The sequence below is a fragment of the Cavia porcellus genome, unplaced genomic scaffold (genome assembly GCF_034190915.1).
Source record: "Cavia porcellus strain 051 isolate PalLab524CR breed Dunkin Hartley unplaced genomic scaffold, mCavPor4.1 scaffold_6, whole genome shotgun sequence".
Taxonomy (NCBI): Eukaryota; Metazoa; Chordata; class Mammalia; order Rodentia; family Caviidae; genus Cavia; species Cavia porcellus.
Genome location: NW_026947489.1, coordinates 21,787,539 through 21,806,844, shown reverse-complemented (window position 1 = coordinate 21,806,844; position 19,306 = coordinate 21,787,539). Strand labels below are relative to the sequence as shown.

Sequence of the window (19,306 nt, the reverse complement as noted above, 5' to 3'; positions counted from 1 at the left end):
AAGCCAAGATAGTCAGCAACACCTCACTCAGTCCAGGCAGAATGGACTGTGAACCACGTACGCCCGTCCTTCTACCTCAAGTTGAATGCTTCCCACGTCAGTCTCCCTCACCTCTGAGCTCGTCCTCATCCCCGACAGGCAGAGGAGCACTGTGGACAAAAACCACACAGGGGTCTCAACTGATTGAAGTGAAATTGCCTTAGCTATAAAAATCTCACAAAGACATGGCCCAAGCTAACATATCGTGGGATCCATCACTCGCTGCTGTCCTCTGGTGGCCCATGGGGCAGAGGAGCCCAAAGCTGAAGCTTCTATTGCTCAAAGTCTGCTTCTGTAAATGACAATATTTAAAAAACTACAACAAAAAACTATAGCCAGGCCTATGGCACATGCCCATAGTTTCAGCTATATGGGAGGCTGAGGCAGGAGGACTGCAAGTTTGAAGCTGGCCTGGACTTCATAGACACTGTTTCAAAGTGAAAAGTAGAAAGGGTTGGAGATACAGTTTATGCTAAAATGCCCCTGACTTCAGGACCCAGTTCTGAAAAAAAGAAAATTGTAAAAAACAAACAAACAAACAGGCAAGTTGGCTATATAATTCAAATAGTAAGTGGTATGAGTTTAAAATGATTTTAGGGCTGGATTTAGTTCAGTCAATACTCGTCTAAATCAAGGTCCTGGGTTTGAACCTCGGTGCCACAAACAAAATAACCCTCCCCCCAAAGCCTTGGTACTGTCTTCAGGTGTACCTCATGCTTTATAATATAACAGACATTAATAAATGCAAACGAGGTATAAGAAAGCTCAACAATATTCTGAATTTCTCCTCCTACAATGACTGGCTTTATTAGGAATTAAATATTAAACTTAAAAATACTTTTTTCTTAAATCAGGCATGGTGGCACATGCCTATAACACTGACATTCTGGAGGCCAAGGCAGGCGGATCATCTTGGGTTTGGGGCCAGCCTGGGCTACACAGTGAAACTCTGTCTCAAAAAGAAAAATAGGGCTGGAGATGTGGCTCAGTGATAGAGTTTCTGCTTTGCATGCACAAGATCCCGGATTGGATCCCCAGCACCACACACACACACACACACACACACACACACATATATATGGAAAAGAAAAATAATTTTTTTTCTTGTTCCAGTTCTCTGTCTTGATGGTGTCTGGTCCTCAGGTTATGCTGAGGGTGTGCAGTTGCAGAGCCCAAAAAGTTGGAGATAACCCTTTCCTCAGGGATGATTTAGGATAGTCTGAGTAATGGAACTTCCCACAAGGATGAAACTGTTCTGCCCCTTTGCTGTCATCCAAAATGGTGGCCTCCAACTGCAGATGGCATCACTTGGCACATGGCCAGTGAGACTGAGCCACTGAATTTTAATTTTATTTTGCTTTCATTACTTTAAAAAATCTTCTTTTGGTGCAGCGAGTCAACCTCAGGGTCTTTGAGCATGCAATCCCCAGGGCCACACTCCCAACTCATATTAATTAAAACTAAAATAGACACCTATGCCCAGTAGTACCATAGAGGGCAGCACAAACTCCCCACCCATAAAAACGTTTTAATTTCTTCTATAAGCAGAAGAAAAAAATTAGGCTGAACAAAATGTTTTAATATGCAACATTAATACATTCATCTTTACACCAACACAGTGGTAAAACATAAATTTAAAAAATTGTTGCCAAGCGTGGTGGCACATGACCGAACACTTGGGTGGCTGAGACAGGAGGATTGCTCTAAATTCAAAGCTAGTCTGAACTACATGGAAAGACCCTGTCTCAAAAAACAAAACAAAATACACAAAACCCCAAAACAAACCACACACACACACACACACAATTTGTTAATTGGGGAATGAGCTCTTGAAAACGAAAGTGCCAAGAACACAGGAAAGTCGCAGACGGTGTGTACGTGTGTAAATGTGTGCGCGCGCCAGTGCGAGCAAGGGTGTTTCTTCCAACCATGATCGTTCACTAGGACTCCCAGATGTTCAACCTCCAGACTGCACACCTGGCCTCCCCGTGGGAGCGAGCCTTCCTGTCCCAATCCTGGCACGAAGAGCCCAACTAAAGAACCAGGACTTTCCTTCCACCGCCAAGCCCGAGCTTGCAGAATGCACCTGTGTGTGTGTGTGTGTGTGTGTGTGTGTGTGTGTGTGTGTGTGAGCGCGCGCATGTGGGAGAACCTGGGTAGTTGTGTGGGAAGAGGGCAGAGAGCAGCTGTGCCTGGAGTGGGGAGCTTAGGCATTTTTAGACGCCCTGCCTCTGACTCCATTTTCCGGGGACAAAGTGGGGGTTCGGCACGTGCAGACCCCACACAGCAGGCCTCGGAGGAGCGCACTGCTGACCATGCACCCCATCCACCCCAAAGGCTGATCCCCAGTCCCACTGCTGCTCCCGGAAAGGCTCCTCCCAGAGGTGATCCCAGGAAAGATCTTCGGGCTCCTCGGGCCTCAATTTCCTCTTTGCGTGTGCAGGAGTTTCCCTCTAGCTGACCGGGAAGGAGAGGAGGACAGAAGGGCTTGGCCTGCTCGCCTGTGCCCAGTCTCGGTCCCTCCTCCGCCGTGCTCCGCACCGGACTCGGCCCCTTTAAGCCCCACCCCCACCCCGGGAGCGCCGGTCACGCCCTTCCGGGATCGGGATCGGGATCGGGATCGGGATCGGGATCGGGATCGGGATCGGGATCCGGATCGTTGCCGGGAAGCTCGGGCCCCGCGCCTGCGACCTGGAGCATGAGCCGCATCTACCAGGACGGCGCGCTCGCGAACAAGGCGGTGCGCTGTGAGCGGCTGCCCGGGGCCTGGGACCCCGCCGCGCACCAGGGGTAGGTGAGCCGCGCTGGCCCCGGGGTGGGGACCCAGAGGGGTCGGGGTGGGCATGGGGGCTGCCGAGGCCGCCCCCGAGTACAGGCCGCAGCCACGAGGTGCTCCGAGCCCCACCAGCTCTCGTTGCTGGGCTTGCTGCTGTGCCCCGGGGCCTTGGCGCAGAGGCTGGAGGTGGGAGGTGTGTGCGGAAGCTCCGGGGTGGGGAGAATTCCATTTACAATCACTGACGCTGCAGAACCGTGCTGGTGATCCTCGCCCAGTCAGGAGGATTGCAAATTTGAGCCCAGGCAGGGCAATGTAGTGATTTAGCAAAGACCCTGTCTCAAATTAGCATAAATAAGTAAATAAAAAGGGTTGGGGTGCAACTCAGCGTAAAGATTTGGGTTCCCAGTACAGCAAACAAAACAAAACAACGCTAAGAGAAGTAAACCAGACTCAAGAAAAACACTATAGGAGCTCACTTGTGGGATGGGAAAAACATGAAACTGAGAAGCAGAGAGTGACCTGTGGTCCTCAGAAGTAGGGGCTGGGCAGGGAAAAGTGACCAAAGAGGTGGACTGAGGTGCAACGTGGACAGGTTCTGGGCTGTAGGGTCCAGCCTGGGTGGCAGCGACCTGCTAAATTGTTCAGCTTTTAACATTGCAGTCCTCACACAATTTAGAGGTTAGCAGGCTGGGCCCCTCAAGTGTATACCATCTTTATCAGTTAAGTAGTTTTAAAAAGAAAATTCAGGTCGGCCAGTATAGAGGCAAATAAAATAGGTGAGCTTTCACTTCTGCTCCCCACCTCCTCCACTGTCATCTTCTGCTGTCTCCACCCCTGTCGCATTTCTGGGGTTCCCAGAAAGGAAATTCTCAGGTTTGCTTTTTGAAAACTAAAACTGGGAAGTGGCTCCCCTGGCCAAGTCTCTCTCACTGCGGGGTTCTGTGGTCTTGGGCTACCCAAACATCTGAGTCACAAGTTCTCCATCTGTAAGTGACAGTGGTCATTTTCTTGGGTTATGACTTGCTAAAAAGAATGGGAACGGGAATATGAATATTTTTAAATAATTGAAAAGGGAAGATAATTTATAGCAGCTCAGGGACACGCTCCCAACTTACTTAAATTAAAAAAAAATTATTTGTATTTAGTAAGTACTTCATAGTTTACAAACCACCCTTGCATGCCGAAAGGAGGCTTCTTTTCTCCCCATTTTGTGGTTAAGACAGTGACTTTGGTCATGGTGACTCAGTATCCCTGAAGCAGGGGCCATAGCAGGGTCTGACAGCTTAACAAGCTTGCCCTGTCCTTTGGTCAGTGTCCAGCCTTTGGGACTCTTAGGGGGACAGAGACTCAGTGGAGGAGGCAGAGAGAGGTGCCACTCAGTACCAGGCCTCGTGGGGGCCAGGGGACTAGGAGACTCTTGAATGAGATCTGCTTTGTCCCAGTGCAGGCTTTGACCTGAGCCACTGACCTTCAAGGGTGGCTCTTTCCTGTGTCCTCACGGAACCAGTGTCCCTCTGTGCCTCTCGTCCCCAGGGGAAATGGCGTCCTGGTAGAGGGAGAGCTTGCAGATGTGTCTCGGCACAGCATCGTGGATGCCAATGACAAGAAGGTCAGTTTGCAGCCTTGGCAGTGGTGTTTATAGGGCCCATCAAGTTGTCTCAGCCCGTCAAGGTGTTCCAGCCTCATCCACCAGGCCTCGCCTTGTGCCAGGCTCTGCCAGTGCCCAGACGTGGATCCCATCTCTCTTTAAGGGGCTCCGAGGGAAGGTGGAAAGTGGGTCACACCAGGATGAGCAAGTGAGGAGGGGACAGGGGCCATGCTAAGCAGCAGACATGGGGGAGGGCCTGGTTCACAGCTGAGAAGACCGGGCACTGCACCCAGCCTGGCCTGAGTGTGCAATCTGCCCTGCTGGCCCCACCTGGGCCTTCAGTCCCCATGTCAATGTCCCTTTTGTCCTGGGGTTATACTCTTTATCACAGCTGTCTGTGGACAGGCCTGGCACTCCTCATCCTGCACTGGTCAGCCTGTCTCTCTGAGCACTATCTCACTGGTCTCTGTGATTCAGCTCATGCAAATGTCCTCTTGAGGGGACAGAGGTCTGATGTTGCACAGACCCTGGATTTCTGTCCTGCCCGCTATGAAAACAGCTTTTCCTCCAAGCTCCTAGACTTTTGTAGCCCACCCTTCCCTCCTTACACACCTACCACCAAGTAGACACACCCATCTAGTTTGTCTGGAAGAACCTGGTGGCATCCTCATGCTAACGAGGAGCTGGCCAGCCGCAGCTGCCCTCACACAAGTGGGGCCCCTGCCCAGCCCCTCTCCTGACCCCTCTGATCCCTTCCTTCCTGACAACAGTATGGTACCCACCCAGCAACCAGCCTCAAGCCCCGCTGCCCTTCTGTCCCCGGTAGGCAGTGCCAGGTGGGTCCTGATAAAACCCTCACAGCCGCTCCCGGAGCTCATCCGTGACCTGCGCTTGCTTGGTTCCAGAAAGATATCACCAAGGGTCTCACTGCTGTCCCCACGCTTTTCAGGATTCTTTCTTGCCCACCAGATAAGCCCAAATTCCAAATGCCAGCTCAGCATCTCACTTGCCTTCCCAGCCTGGGATCCCACGTAGCTGCCCAGCATCCCAAGTAGCTTCCACATGCACAGGGGCTTGTGGTGCTGAACCTGGCTTTTCTGTGTCCTCTTATACCTTGTTCCCACACTTGCGGATCTCTGCGCCCTCTGGGCCCTGACCCTCCTTCCCCTGGAAGCAGTCCTTGCTTCTTCAGTGGGAGCTGCTTTTACACCTCCTCATAGCAGAGCAGCCCGCAATAGGGGTTAAGAGATACTTCCTGTTTCACACAGTGTGTGCTCCTCAGCATGGCCCTGGACCCACAACATTCCCAAAAGGGGATCCCCTTGTTCCCAGCCAGGGGACTCTGAGGCTCAAGAGGCTGGGAATGATTTGCCCTGCTCCATCAGTACCCTTCCTGTGACACCTGGGCAGTGCCCACTGTCTCTGGATGTGTGGGAGACTCGGGGCCCATTCCTGGGCCTTCCCTGGTCCTAGACTCCTGGCATAGTGGCTGCAGCTGGGGTGACCAGTGCTCCAGTGACATATGAATGAACATGTGTGTGAATGGGGCATCTGGCCTCTGAACTTGCCTTAGGAGCCAAGGTGGGATTCTGGGCAGGGTGTAAGGTTGTGAGCCACCGTGTGTGTGCATATGCATGTGTGTGCACGTCTGTCTGTGTCAGGGCTGGGTGGCAGTGAAGCAGCCCCTCATCGTGTCTCTGCCCACCCAGGAGCGCTACTATGTGCTGTATATACAGCCCAGCCGCATCCACCGCCGAAGGTTCGACCCCAAGGGGAAGGAAACCGAGCCCAACTTCAGTGCCTCCAGGAAGGTGAACACGGGCTTCCTCATGTCATCCTACAGTAGGTACCCCTGGCCTCCCTCCCTCCCTCAGCGGTGCTGCCTCTTGGGCTTTTTGGCCCCCAAAAGTGACTTCTGGGCATGATTGGCCTTGATGCTGGTGTCTGGGCTCCTTCCTGCCCCCCACACTTGAGCCAGGGGACCTTTAGGTCTTCCTTGGCCCCAAGGCTGAATTCACCTTTTCCACTCTTTTGATTTGCTGAATTCTCCCCAGACTTGGCTTTGGACCTTTTGTTTGTTTGATTCTTGAGACAGAATCTTGTGATGCAGTCCAGGCTCACCTCAAACTCGCAGTAGTCCTCCTGCCTCAGCCTCCCAAGTGCCGCGATCATAGGCATGTACCACCATATCAGGCTGACTTTGGCTTTAACTGCTTTGTGCAGGATCTGGGCATACTGTCGCATTGGTGATTAAGTGTCAGCCTATGAATGGTATGTGGAGGAGACAGTACACGTAGACCGTAGCAAGCCCTGCACCACCTCATTCCTCTTCCGGTTTGGCTGCCGAGCAGTCTCTGTGCTGTCTGCCATGTGTGTGAAGGGTTAGACTGAGTGAGGAGCTGTGTTTCAGTCAATCCTGCTTTCAGTTGGTCTGTTATTTCTGGAACCCTCGGTGAATCTGGGTCATAGGCTAGGCCCATGCCTGTGCTGAGGGTACTGCACTGGACATGTCCTCCGGCTAGTAGAGGAGGGGATAGGTCTGGGACTATAGCCTGCTGGGCTCTGTCCCAGCAAGGGCATCCTGGAGCAGGAAGCACAGCACTTACTCCCAAGCCCGGAGCTGGGACCTGCTGTGTTCGAGGGCTGGGAAGCGTATTTCAGAGAGGAAGAATGTACCGAGGGCATAGGGCCTGGACTCGGTGACAGGAAGCTATACAAGGCAGAGCAGGGGCACTTAACAGGGCTTGGAGCCAGAGGAGCAGGTTTGGGGAGAAGAGCTCTGGTCCTTCCCCTGGGGAACCTGGAGGTAAAGTTCTGGGAGAGGGCTGGCCCGGCAGGACACATGGCATCAGCAGCAGCAGCAGAGGGAAAGGTATGGAAGTGGGCGGGGTCATCTGGAGGAGGCAGGACCATGAGGTAGACAGGCTTCAAAGTGTCACAGGAGCAGGAGCCGCTGGACAGGTCCAAGGGAGGAAGGTGCAGGGTGCAGTAGAGTGAGCAGCTGGCACTGCCCACGGCTCGGGAAGCTCTGGACTGTGGACGTCAGAGGGGCCCAGTGACCAACTGCCTGGAAGATGCTGGGGGCGGTGGCAGGGTGGGGAGCTGTGGGTGCTAAAGCCAGGATACAGGAAGGAGCGGAGGAAAGATCAAGGAGTGGGGAGCCAGAGACAGGTTCCCAAACGACAGCACCGTCAATGTGTCTGTGTAGGGTCCTAGAGCCCAGGTGGAGGACAGGTCTGCGGCAGGAGGAAGGACATTCTGTCCTTTGAGACAGGAGAGGAGGGAAGGTTTCATGAAGGCAAAGTCGGCAGCTTCTGTTACCTTGCTCAGCAGTGGAGAGGGCTTGTTGACCGTTGGTCAGGCAGAGAGGGTGGAGGGGTCCTGTGTGGACAGGTCAGGTGCCTGGGGGATCCCACAGTGTGTTCCTACCCACCGGGACCTCCTCGGCTATAGAGAACCCTTTCTCATCCTCGTTGTGGTCCAGGAAGGTTTAGGAAAGTTTAGGAAGGTAATCCTAAGGAAAAGTTGTTGAAATTCTAATCAGTTAATTCCAGTCGACCCCTTTCAGAGCAACACTCAGCAAGAAGATTCTGAGACCTATATATATATATTTATATATAGGCATGGTCCAGCCAAAATGGTGGTTCTCCAGAACCAAGGCCTCGCCCAAAGCCCAACCTGGGTTTATTAATTCTCCATGAGGGGCGTGGCTCCAGGGTGAGCCACAGTGAGAGTGGCGGGAAATCCGTGACTGCCATGAGTTGGGCTAGGTGGGTCTGAGATCACCTCTTCCATAAGCAGAGGGCAAGGAATGCAGAGAGAGCGATCTGCATAACACAGCTGAGGCAGGAGCTAATAATTAGAGGCCAGTGCGTCAGGTCTGATGTGCAACCCTTTTCCCCTGGGAAGTCACAGCCTCTTTCTTGAGGCTTGGTCCCAGCTGACAGCGTGGAGCACGGCTCTCCATCCTGCCCAGCTCAACCAGGTATTTGGGGAGTCACTGGGCGGGATAACACTGACCTGTCTCTTTGCCTTAGAGATTAAAAAATCATCTACTCAGCCACCCAATTTACATTGCTTAAAGCCAATTGAAGGGACAAAGAAGTGTCCTAGCCAGCTCTGTACCTATCAATACATGGAGATAGGGCCAAGTTTATCCAAAATGGAGAGAGTAGCTCCTCTTTATAAGGAGTCAAGGAGAGTTGTCTGTGCGGTTTACTCTGCAGGGCGTAGTTGATTGGCTTGGGGAGAAAGAGCACCTGTGGGGCAAGCTCTGGGGTCACCATGCTGGGAGTGGCCGTGCACACCCTCCTGCGAGTCCTTGTGAGGTGAAGAATTTGGTTTTCTCCCTGAGGGCAGGCCAGCAGTGAGTGTGGGGCCCACAACTTTGCTGCTGGTTACAGCAAAGCCTGCTTGTGTCAGGGAGATGCTGAGAGCCTTGAGAAACCCTGCCTGGCCCTGGTGATCTCTGTGGGAGGGCAGAATTATATGCTGGTTGTTTGAATCTTGCTTTCTCCTTTGTATGTGACCTTGAGTCAATTACTTAGCTCCTTTCAGCCTTGGTTTTCTCATCTATAAAAGGGGAACAGTAAAAGCATGTCAATACTCTTGTGTGCCAGAGACTGTGCCAGGTGCTTTCATGCTTTATTTCCTTGAAACCTGCACTGCAGAGTTCCAGGTACCAAGTCCTGCCCTACAGGTGGCTGTGAGCACGTGACACTCAGCCCTACCTATCTCCTATAGCACCCCAGAAAAGTGCTTGCCATCCCAGCAGTTATGGCCCCGTGCTTTGTCTGCAGAAGTGGAAGCCAAGGGGGACAGCGACCTGCTCACACCTGAGGCGCTGAAGGGGCTGGTGAATAAGCCCGAGCTACTGCAGCTGACCGAGAGCCTCACGCCCGCCCAAACAGTGGCCTTCTGGATACCTGAGGCAGAGATGGAGGTGATGGAGCTTGAGCTGGGGGCCCGGGTACGGCTGAAAACATTAGGTGACAGCCCCTTCATAGGTAAGCAGCGTGGCCTCATACGGGCCTGATGTCCCCTGCCTGCGTGCTTAGCTCCCATGGACCCAGAGTGGCCCCTTGAGCTTGATTCCTAAGTCCCTGACAAGTGGCCTAGGGACATTAGCCTGGACACTGCAGGGTGTCTCCCATTCCTAGGTTCTTGGGATGTCCTGGTGTCTAATCTCTTGGGGGGTTCCCCTGGGGCCTCACTGACTGTACCTAAGCCTAGGCAAACACACCAGAACAGCCTCCACTAGTCTGCCACAGGGATCGGGGACATTTGGCTTATCTTTTTTTCAGATTCATTAGCCAAACTGGAGGCTGGAACAGTGACCAAGTGTAATTTTGCTGGTGACAGAAAGACAGGAGCATCCTGGACAGACAACATCATGGCCCAAAAGTCTTCACAGGGAGCCAAAATGGAGACTCGAGAGCAAGGAGATGGAGCAGAGGATGAGGAGTGGGTGCGGAAAGGGCCCGCTGTGTGTGTGGCAGGCCTGGGGGAGTTTTCTCTGCTGGGAGTTTTACACATACGGTTGTGCATGGTGGTAGGATGAGGGACAGCTCTCAGTTGATCTGGAGCCATTTGTGGCCATTTTTCTGAAGAATATTTCACCCAAATATTTAAATTGATGTCGAGGCCTCAAATGGAATATTTACAGCAGAGAAGTCACCAAAAATGGGTTTTTCATCTTCATGATGCAGATGATGACTTTGGTCAGAGACTGGGGGCAGGAAGTGAGGAATTTGTCCCTTATGGAAAACCAGGGAGCTGCCAGTTTGGCTCCAGGTCAGCTGTAATGGTGTGCAGCCAGAATAGGTACCCAGGGCCCCACCAGTACCCTGTGATTGAACCTGTTTGTCCAATCACACAGGAAACCTCTGTGTATTACACCATGTCACCCTCGTCACCCTGCTCCTTTGTGTTTCTCTAGGACGATTGACGTCGTGGGCTGTCATGTGTGCCTCTGGGCTGCTGCCTCTTGTGTAGCCACCTTGAAAATTTCCCCCACCAACTTTCACCCTGGAGCTAGACACAGCCTGCAGGAAAGTCTAACCACCCTGAATCCCCATTAACTGACCTCAGCTGACATCAGATCCAAGACCACAACACTGGCCAAGAGACCCTGGGCTCTGGCTTGTGGGGCAGGGGAGTCCTCTTTGGGCGCAAGTCTTAGCCTCCCTGGACATTTTTACTGGGCCGTTGGAGAAGAACTGGGATTGGTGCAGATTCGGGGTAACCCTTAACTAAATGCAGAGGGTTTCTTCTTGCCCCTCTCTCCTTCCCCACTCAGACCCTTCCTAGCCCTGTGTGGCACCGTCTGCTTTGTGCCTTGGCCTCTCCTCTTCCTTATCTGCTGCCCATGGTACCAGTTCTGCTGAGCCGTGTCCCCCTGGGGTCCTGTCTCTGCTCTCTCCGGCTATTGCCCAGCTGGTCCCAGGTAGGTCTTTTCTGTCACCTCCATTGTTGTTGTTTTATACTTTGAGAACTTTTTATGAATGATTACATCTTCAGGAAAAAATTCCTCCACAGAGACTGGGTGCTGGTCAGTGCTAACCATTCCCCCCGGCTGAGAATCGTATTTGGCTTTGGCTGTGAATGCTGCCTCGTTGGGGGGTGGGCCCACACCCCTGATGCTCCTTGGAGGTTGAAATCTGCACACCTTTGGCTTGTGGATCCTGCCTGATCTGGGGGCAAGGGATGATCACAATGAACTAGTAATGACTGAGTCCCCCTCATGTGTCTAACACAGTGCCAGGTACTTTCCACAGGTATTACAGACACTGACAACTGAGTTCTTCTGGGTGCTGTCGTCATGCTAAGGACTTCATTCACTGTCTTTACTTAAGCATCACAACAATCCTGTGGTTATTACATGGTTTTCCATGTGAATCTAAAGATGCAGGCTCCACAGAATTTAAGCCCACACGGATTTCAAAGCCTGCATTTTTTACTACTGTACCATTCTGTTTCCATGCACATTACCAAGAGAAAAGGGCTCCGAGAGGCGAAACAGCCAGCAGGGTGAGATTCAGAACCAGGACTCAAATCCAGAGCTGTCAGAGGCACAGCTTCTGCGTCTCTGCTGTCCTCTGCTTTCTTTGTCCACCGAAAGGTCTCAGACAGAGGAGACAGAGGATGTGGGGACCTGGCGACCTGGCGTCCTGTGTCTCAGTGGGGTGGCTTATAGGCAGGTTATGCTGGAACCTTGGCCTTGGGGTGGTGAGGGAGGCAGGTGACCAGGAGGGGACCTAGGGACTTTGGTGTAGAGGTGCTGAGAGTGGGCATCCTGCTGTCCAAATACTCAGGCCAAGGGGCATGGTAAACTGAGGTGCAGGCCACCATTCCAAACAGGGAAGCCCACTCAGGGCTGGGGGTGTGGCATCCTGGGATAAGGAGAAGGGCTTGGGGTTTTAGGCTTCAGGAAGGGAACAGACATTCAGCTGGAGCGTGGAGGAGGGTGGGGAGTGTTTGAGAGGAGATGACAAGTTGGGCTTGACACCTTCAGGCCTGGTTAGGCTTCAGGAAGCTAGCGGCCTGGTAGGGAGGGTAGTGTCTGACTGGCCTCTTTTAGAGCTCACTGGACACGAGAGAACAGGAGGCAGTGAGCTCACGGAGAAACCACTGCAGTTATCCAGGGGATTGGCGATGGGAGGTGGGGAGAGAAAAATAGGAGAGGGGAACCAGTCAACAACACTGTCCAGATTTGGTGAAGGAAGGGGCCAAGGCTTGAAGGTTCTAGGCAACCAGCCCGTTTTCCAGAAGCCTGGTCTGGGGCAGAAGTGGAGGGAACAGCAGGGCTCCATGCTAGCAGGTAGGGAAACTGAGGCAAATCTTCTTCCCTAGGACAAGGACAGGAGAGCTGGACAGCTGCTGTGGCTCAGAGGTTGTGTGGGGACTTGGGACTCACCCTGGCACTGTAGACAGGAATAAAAAAGCCCATAATTTTATTCATAATTTTTGATATTCTGGCTTTTAAATATGCCTACACACAAAATCAGATATTACTTCTCCATTTCATGTTAATCACTTCATACTGCTATTGTCTTCATGACCACCTTTCTGTGTGTGGTACTGGGGGTGGAACACACCGCCTTGTGCAGGCAAGACCATCCTCTTAACACAGCCACGGTCTTTTGATTCAGGGTCTTGCTAAATTGCTTAGAACTTGGGAGCCCCCTACCTCAGCCTCTTGTGTAGCTGGGATTTACAGGCATCCCACCACCATGAATGAGCTCATACCGGTTGTTTTTTTTAAAGGATGTTTATGATTTTTGATCTGTATTCTCTCCCTTTTTTTTTTTTTTTGGTCTTTTTCTTTTTTATCTGTACCAGGGATTGAACTCACGACTGCCTGCAAGGCAGGCACTTATGCCGCTGAGCTAAATCCCCAGCCCCTCTCCCCCATTTTTTATTAGTACCTGTTTGCGGTACACGATGCTCACACTCCCAGTGTGGAGTCAGTGCACATACACGGCACATCTTCATTCCTTTTCCATCCTCTGTCCTTTCCTCCCTTCTTCCCTCTCTTGTCCCTTTCTCCTTTGAGAAAATCTACTTCCTTACTTCCTATTATCCATCCATCACTTTAAGGCTGAATAGTTCTATTGTGGTCCAATGTTTGGGGATTTAAATTAGTATAACTTTCAAAAAATGCTGAGAATGCTATGATCCCTTCAACCCGCTTGTCCTCAACCACACACTGTATTTTTCCATTATTTAGGGATAGATTCTCAGGAGTCAGATTACTGGAATCCAGGAATCTTGTACAATTCTTGTTGGAATATGTACATGTAACCACTCCCCAAGATGATTATAAACTGCGTGAGCTGCAAATGTACTAATGAAATTAAAAATTAAAAAACATTCTTGTATTGCCAAATAGCTTCCCCGAAGGGTTGTTTTAAGTTATAATTTTACCAGCACTGTAAGAGAGAACCATTTTCATGCCACTTTCTCCAGAATTAGATAAATCAAAACATTTTTTAAAAATTATATTTTATAAAGTGAAAGTACTTTAATATATTTTAATTTGCTTTCTCCCCAATTTAGAGTGACTTTAAGCTTTTTTTAATTTCCTGTTTCTATTTCTCCTGTTGCTTCTTTGCATGTTTATCTACTGGGGGTCTTATTTTTTTGGTTTTTCAGTTTATCTTTTAAATGTGACCATTTGCCATATTTTAACAACTATTTTTTCATTAAAAGGTTTTTTTTTTACAAAATTAAAATCGTAGTATAGATACAGCTGTTGACGTGATTTTTTTATTGCCTCCAAGATAATACTCATTTTCTTCAGATATTCAATCTCATTTTCTTCTTTTGTTAGTATTTGATGTTATACTTCTTTATTCTACTAGCTCTTTAATGTATGGCAAGGTATCGAGTGAGATAAGAACTGCTTATTTTCAAATTGTTAACCAGTTATCTTGACAGTATTTACCTGATTGCTTCCCAGTGTAAAATTATGTCTCTTACATCACATATTAAAATTATTTTGACAAAAGTATTATATTTGTTATGTCTCCCTTTAGTTACAATTCAAACTATCAAAATGAATAAAAAATAAAACAATTTAAACAAATAAAAATCGTAGATTTTATTAGTTGATTGGACTGGTTCCTTGTGTCTTGTCACTGTTTTAGCATTGTTTTTCATATTCTTATATATTGGAACTTTTTTCTCAATTTTCAGTGCAATTACCTTTTAGATTTTTACTTTTAAAAACTAGCTACATGGGCCAGGGATTTAGTTCAGCAGGCATAAGTGCCTGCCTGGCAAGCACTAGGTTGTGAGTTGGATCCCTGGTACCAAAAAACGAACACACACACAAACCCTACCTACAAAAGCAATATTTATATATTGGAGAAAAATCTGTAATTCCATCACACAAAGATGTTTTAAAATCATATATGTAGTACTCGGTTATGTCCCTGGCACTGCACCAAGTGCTTAAAAGTACTGACGCCTTTTGTGATTATAGCAAATGCCTGGGGTGCTAGGATCCTTTTCCAGTTTTGCAGTTAAGGAAACTAGTATTATGGCTGTTCTGCGGCTGAGGATACTTACCCCAGAAGCGCAAGCCATGAGCAGAGCCAGAATCAAGGCAGTGTGGTTCCAGTGAGCTAAACAAACACCCCGACGCTGCTAGTTGCTGTTCCATCAAATGCCCGTGTCACATTTTAGTGCATTTATTTTCAATGCAGACAAAGTGCATTGTCCCCATACATACTTTATGCTCCTAACAGATAGCTCAGGAAGATTCCCCTGGATCATCATAAATCCTTGACGGCATGGTTTTGAGTAACTTTTGAGTTTCTCACATGCATGTAGACAAAGCATTTAACCATCTTCTCATTTTGGGATAACTTACTGCTTCCCATTTCCCCCTGCTGAAAAACACAGAGATGTACAATCTAGAGTCTAACCCTTTTCGTACACCACAATCGTTTTGTTAAAACCCCTAGCACTGTAAACCCGATCTGCCGTTACGGGTCACCGTCTAGGGCAGTTCTGCACCGCGCAGCAGTGCGCTGCGTAGCTCTGCACAGCTCCAGCGCGCCCGCACTGGGTCGGAGAGAGCGCTGGACCAAGAGCGTTTCCAGTTTGGCATCGCCCGTACCTTTGAATGGGCTTGCATTAAGGATCCCCTAAATGCGCCTGGATTCTAGGGCCAGCGGTCGGTCTGGGTGAGGGGCACACAACCGGATCTGGGCCTGAGCAGGATGATTGGCGGAGGCGGGCCACACTGTGGCGGGCAGAGCCCGCTCCCCGCCCTGGGACGCCAGCTAGGCCGGACCTTTCCGGCTCCGGGCTAATTTTCCCGGAGCGCTCTTAGGAGGGCACAAACCGGAAGTGGCCGTGCCGTGGCGGAAGGAGGTGCTTGCTGGGAGCAGCTGGTGCAGAGAGCAGCTCGGCGGGCAAAGATGATTCAGGCGATTCTGGTTTTCAACAACCACGGGAAGCCGCGGCTGGTCCGCTTCTACCAGCGTTTCGTGAGTGCGGCCCGGCTTCGCTCCGCCCCGTCTGGGCGCCCGTGTCCTCTTCCCTCTCCCATGGCCCTTGTCGCCTCCGCATCAGAGGCACAACTCACAGAGGACCTCGGGCTCCTGCATAGTCAGGGTCCTCACATTACCTGACCTCTTTGCCGGGTCCGGGCCTCTCTGTCACGACCCCTGCCCTTCTCTGACCGCCTCCTGAACCCCGAGCTTCTGTACTATTGTGTGACACTACGCCTGCGTCTCAGGCCGCCAGAGAAAGAGAAGATGGGGAGCGTGTCTGAGAATCTCAAAGTCAGTTTCTTTAATCCTTTTGGTTGACCGCAGGTTCCCGAAGAGAGAAAAAAATCGGCTTTTTTTTTTGTCTTTTTGAGACAGAGGCTCACTGTTCAGGCTGGCCTTGAACTCACCTTCTGGCCCAGGCTGGTCTCGAACTCACAACAATCCTCCTGCCTTTAGCCTCCAAAAGTGCTGGGATTACAGACCAGCACCACCACGCCCAGCTGAAAAATCAACTTTTTAATAGTGTTTTCCTTTTTTTTAAATCCAGGGAAGTCTAAAGTTTTCTTTTGGGATTATTTGCTTCAGGTGTCACTGGAACTGCCCAGAGAACGGATACCCTACATTCTGTAGGTCTAAAGACAGCTGAAAAGTGGGAAAAACACTGTAATGTGCAATTACAAATGCTGCCACGTGAGGGCTTATTAAATGTTCACATCAAACTGAATTTTCCAAAATCATTGTGTTCAGAAAAACACGTCATTACTTGGCCTCTTACCAATATTTTATTTATTCATGGCTAGGTTTCGAAATATTTAAGTGGAGATTGGATAAAACCCACGAGTGGACAGGGTCAGCAAACTTACCTTCAGGCTTCAGCTTTACCTATTCTGCTCTTGCATCTGTTGTAATAAAGCATTCCAGGAGGCCCAGGCAGGAGGATTGTAAAATCAAGCCTCAGCAATTTAGCAAGACCCAGTACCAAAGCAAAGAAGGAAAATCTCAGATTTATTTCCTGTTTTGTCAAATAGAGATGCAAAAATAATTTATTCTTAGGATTTTTCAAGGTTGGATATATTTTATTTAGTAAATTACAGGGAAGTTTAAAAAATGAGCATTCAGTATAACCAGTCTTCATTTGTGTGAAAGTTTCCCTGTTTTTCTAACAGGGTTATCGAGATATAATCCAAATACCATATATGTCACCTATTAATAGTGTGCAATTAAGTGGCATCATCACAATCTTATTTATTTTGGTTTTTGAGGCAGGGTCTCACTATGTAGTTCAGGCTGGCCTTGGACTCACTGTGTAGTCCAGGCTGGCCTCGAACTCAGTCAGTGCTGTTTCAGCCTCTGTAATCCTGCTGGGATTACAAGTGTGAGCCCCTGCACCTGGCTGACCTTATATTTTATTCCACTGTTGCTTCAACTTCCCTACTAGAATCAGAAAAAAGACTTCTGTTCAAAAAAATATTTGTGACATTTCAAAAAAGTGCAGATGCTTAGTATGTTTTGTATGTCTGAGCATACAGAATTAATGTTATACAACATCCTAACATCTGTGAGCTTTAGAGGTAAGCCAGGAAAATACTGATTGATCTACTCAAATTTATAGTGACCAGAGATTAGCAAATCTAAACTCATCCACTCAGTAAGTACACAGTCATTCCATATCCTAGTCAATGTAATTTCCCCATGTTGACATTTTCTATTTACTTTTTAATTTAATGTAATTTAATTTTGAGACATGGTTCCTATATGTAGTTCAGTCTGGACTTGAACTCACTGTGTACCACTTGTGAGTGCATCTAGAGTGTGTGACACTGTGATTGATTGATGGTACAGTGCTAAACTCAGTAGCACTAGGATTAAGGGTGTGAATGTTGTTTCCTCTAAATAGTGTGGATAAAATATAAGGGGCAGAAAGATGCTGTTAAAGTCCTACCCTTCACAAACTGTTCTTATGAAACCACCTTGCCTTAGGGCAGCTGATTATGGATGGAAACCTCTACAAATTGTGAGCTAAATAAACCATCCTTAACTTGTGGGTGTTGGGTATTTTGTCTCAGTAATGAGAGAAAAGTAGCTAAGACTGTGTAGTCCAGGCTGGTCTTGAACTGGGCTATGATCCTTTTGTGAGCCTCCCAGGTGCTGGGATTACAGGCATGCGCCATCACTCTTGGTTCTATGTTTTTGTTTTGTTTTTAATATTTGATACTTTTGGGGTTTTTGTTTTTTTTTTTGTTTTTTGGTCTTTTTGAGATAGGGTCTCACTGTGCAATTCAGATTGGCCTTGAACTCACTTTGTAGCCCAGGTTGATCTCGAACATGCAGTGATCCTTCTGCATCCTGAGTACTGAGATTACAGGCATGTGCCACCACACCTGGCTCAATATTTGATAACTTCTAATTTTTTGATAACTTTTAAGTAACTAGCCATTTAAAACCCAAATTCAGTGCTGCAGAAGGGGTTTAAAATTATGCAGAAGTATATTATGACTGTCAGGGAAAGTCCAGTCTTAATGTTTTCTTGTGTGTTGCATCTCAAAGTGTGAATCCCACACCAGCAACACCGGTGTCACCCGAGCTTGTTAAAGCTGCAGCCTCAGGATGTTACTCAGATCTACTAAATAATCTGCCCTGAACCAGCTCTCCCAGCCGACTCCCTCCTTGTACAGTAAGAGTGAGATGACTGCTGTAGAGCTTTTAATGTATGTCTTACTGTTTTTCCTTCCTATAGGAAGGAAAAACCATTTTTTACTGAAGCCATTTTTTACTGTACTTAGGAAATTCAGATGTATAAGTGGAAATCAAATGGGAGTTAGTAAGTGAACCCTTGATAACAGATTTCTTGAGTGTGTAGGAATCGAATGGTAGGTAAATTATAACTGTTGAGTTTGAAATTCTAATCTGTAAGTAGAATTTTTTCTATCTTTTTTCAGTAATACTTTGTGGGTATATTCTTATAAGCATCTTATGGATCATAGCTATCGCTAGGGATATAGCTCAGTGTCACAGCGCCTTGCTGGCAAGTGCAAGGTCCTAAGTCTGATTTGTGTGTGTGTGTGTGTGTGTTACTAGGGACTGAAACCAGGGCCTCACACATGCTAGGCAAGTGCTGTACCACTGAACCTCCTCCCTTGAATTTACTTTTTTGAAAGGTGTGTAATTACATATTGATCTTCATGAGGCTTTAGAACCACTGAGATTTATTACTTACTGGGCCAAGATGTTTTCTGGAGAGACAGAACACTTCAGGATTTGGGTGGTCTAGTTTTGCTTAGACTTTGTATGGGAGTTTGTTAATTCTCCCTGATTTAAATATTAGTTTACCCTGTTGAAAGATCAGTTTGTCTGCTGGGCATAAGTGGTGTTTGCCTGTAACCCTAGCACTTGGGAAGCTGAAGCAGGAGTGCCATGAGTTCAAGGCCCACCTGGGCCACATAGTTCAAGACCAGCGTGTAGTGAGACCCTAACTCAAACAAACAAAATAAATAAATGAATTAATAAATGAATATCAGTTTGTTTTAGCACAGTAATGGTTAGTGACCAAGATATCTCAGGAAATATACCCTACCTTAATTCTTACACCAGAGCTTTGTCCCATAGAATCACTCTATATATTTTTTTAATCTCATTTTTAAAATTAATTTTTGAGACAGTTTCACTATCTAGTTCAGGATGGACTTGAATTCAATTTGTAGTCCAGGCTGCCCTCAAACTCAGTGAGCCTCCTGCCTCAGCCTCCCAAGTGCTGGGATTACAGACATGTGCCACCGTGCCCAATTCTACTCATCGTTTTTGTTTTGTTTTTAAGATTTTTTTAGGGAGAATTTTTTTTTCTTTTTTTGGTCCCAGGAATTGAACTTACGGTCTCCCAGTTGCCAGGCAGACACTACACCG

At 48.5% G+C, this 19,306-nt stretch overlaps 2 protein-coding genes across 7 annotated transcripts in view; both read left to right on the top strand.

Annotated features, from left to right (window-relative positions):
* Positions 1-2,593: 2,593 nt before the first annotated feature.
* Positions 2,594-14,007, top strand: Arpin (actin related protein 2/3 complex inhibitor). 5 transcript variants are annotated; one of them, XR_002792621.2, is made up of 7 exons: positions 2,594-2,829; positions 4,349-4,424; positions 6,113-6,245; positions 9,203-9,409; positions 9,707-9,870; positions 10,342-10,848; positions 10,941-14,007. XR_002792621.2 is itself a non-coding variant. In XM_005006280.4 (6 exons), the coding sequence occupies exons 1-6, from the start codon at positions 2,738-2,740 to the stop codon at positions 10,348-10,350; spliced, it is 681 nt and encodes a 226-aa protein (XP_005006337.1). In that variant the 5' UTR covers positions 2,594-2,737; the 3' UTR covers positions 10,351-14,007. The 5 variants fall into 5 exon arrangements, 4 of the variants coding, with proteins under 4 accessions (XP_005006337.1, XP_063106117.1, XP_063106116.1 ...); XM_005006280.4 differs by having other exon boundaries at positions 10,342-14,007; XM_063250047.1 differs by having other exon boundaries at positions 2,663-2,833; positions 10,342-14,007.
* Positions 14,008-15,241: 1,234 nt separating this feature from the next.
* Positions 15,242-19,306, top strand: part of Ap3s2 (adaptor related protein complex 3 subunit sigma 2) — a 54,431-nt gene continuing 50,366 nt past the window's right edge. For both annotated transcript variants that reach the window (XM_005006281.4, XM_013158653.3), the window contains exon 1: positions 15,242-15,400. In XM_005006281.4, the coding sequence (XP_005006338.1) occupies positions 15,332-15,400 (69 nt within the window). In that variant the 5' untranslated portion in view covers positions 15,242-15,331. The remainder of the gene's footprint in view (positions 15,401-19,306) is intronic.

Excerpts from the sequence above, each read along its gene's own strand:
- Arpin (XM_005006280.4), top strand. The coding sequence starts at position 2,738 with ATGAGCCGCATCTACCAGGACGGCGCGCTCGCGAACAAGGCGGTGCGC. Across the intron at positions 2,830-4,348 it reads GACCCCGCCGCGCACCAGGG|GGGAAATGGCGTCCTGGTAG; the intron begins GTAGGTGAGCCG and ends TCTCGTCCCCAG. Across the intron at positions 6,246-9,202 it reads CTTCCTCATGTCATCCTACA|AAGTGGAAGCCAAGGGGGAC; the intron begins GTAGGTACCCCT and ends CTTTGTCTGCAG.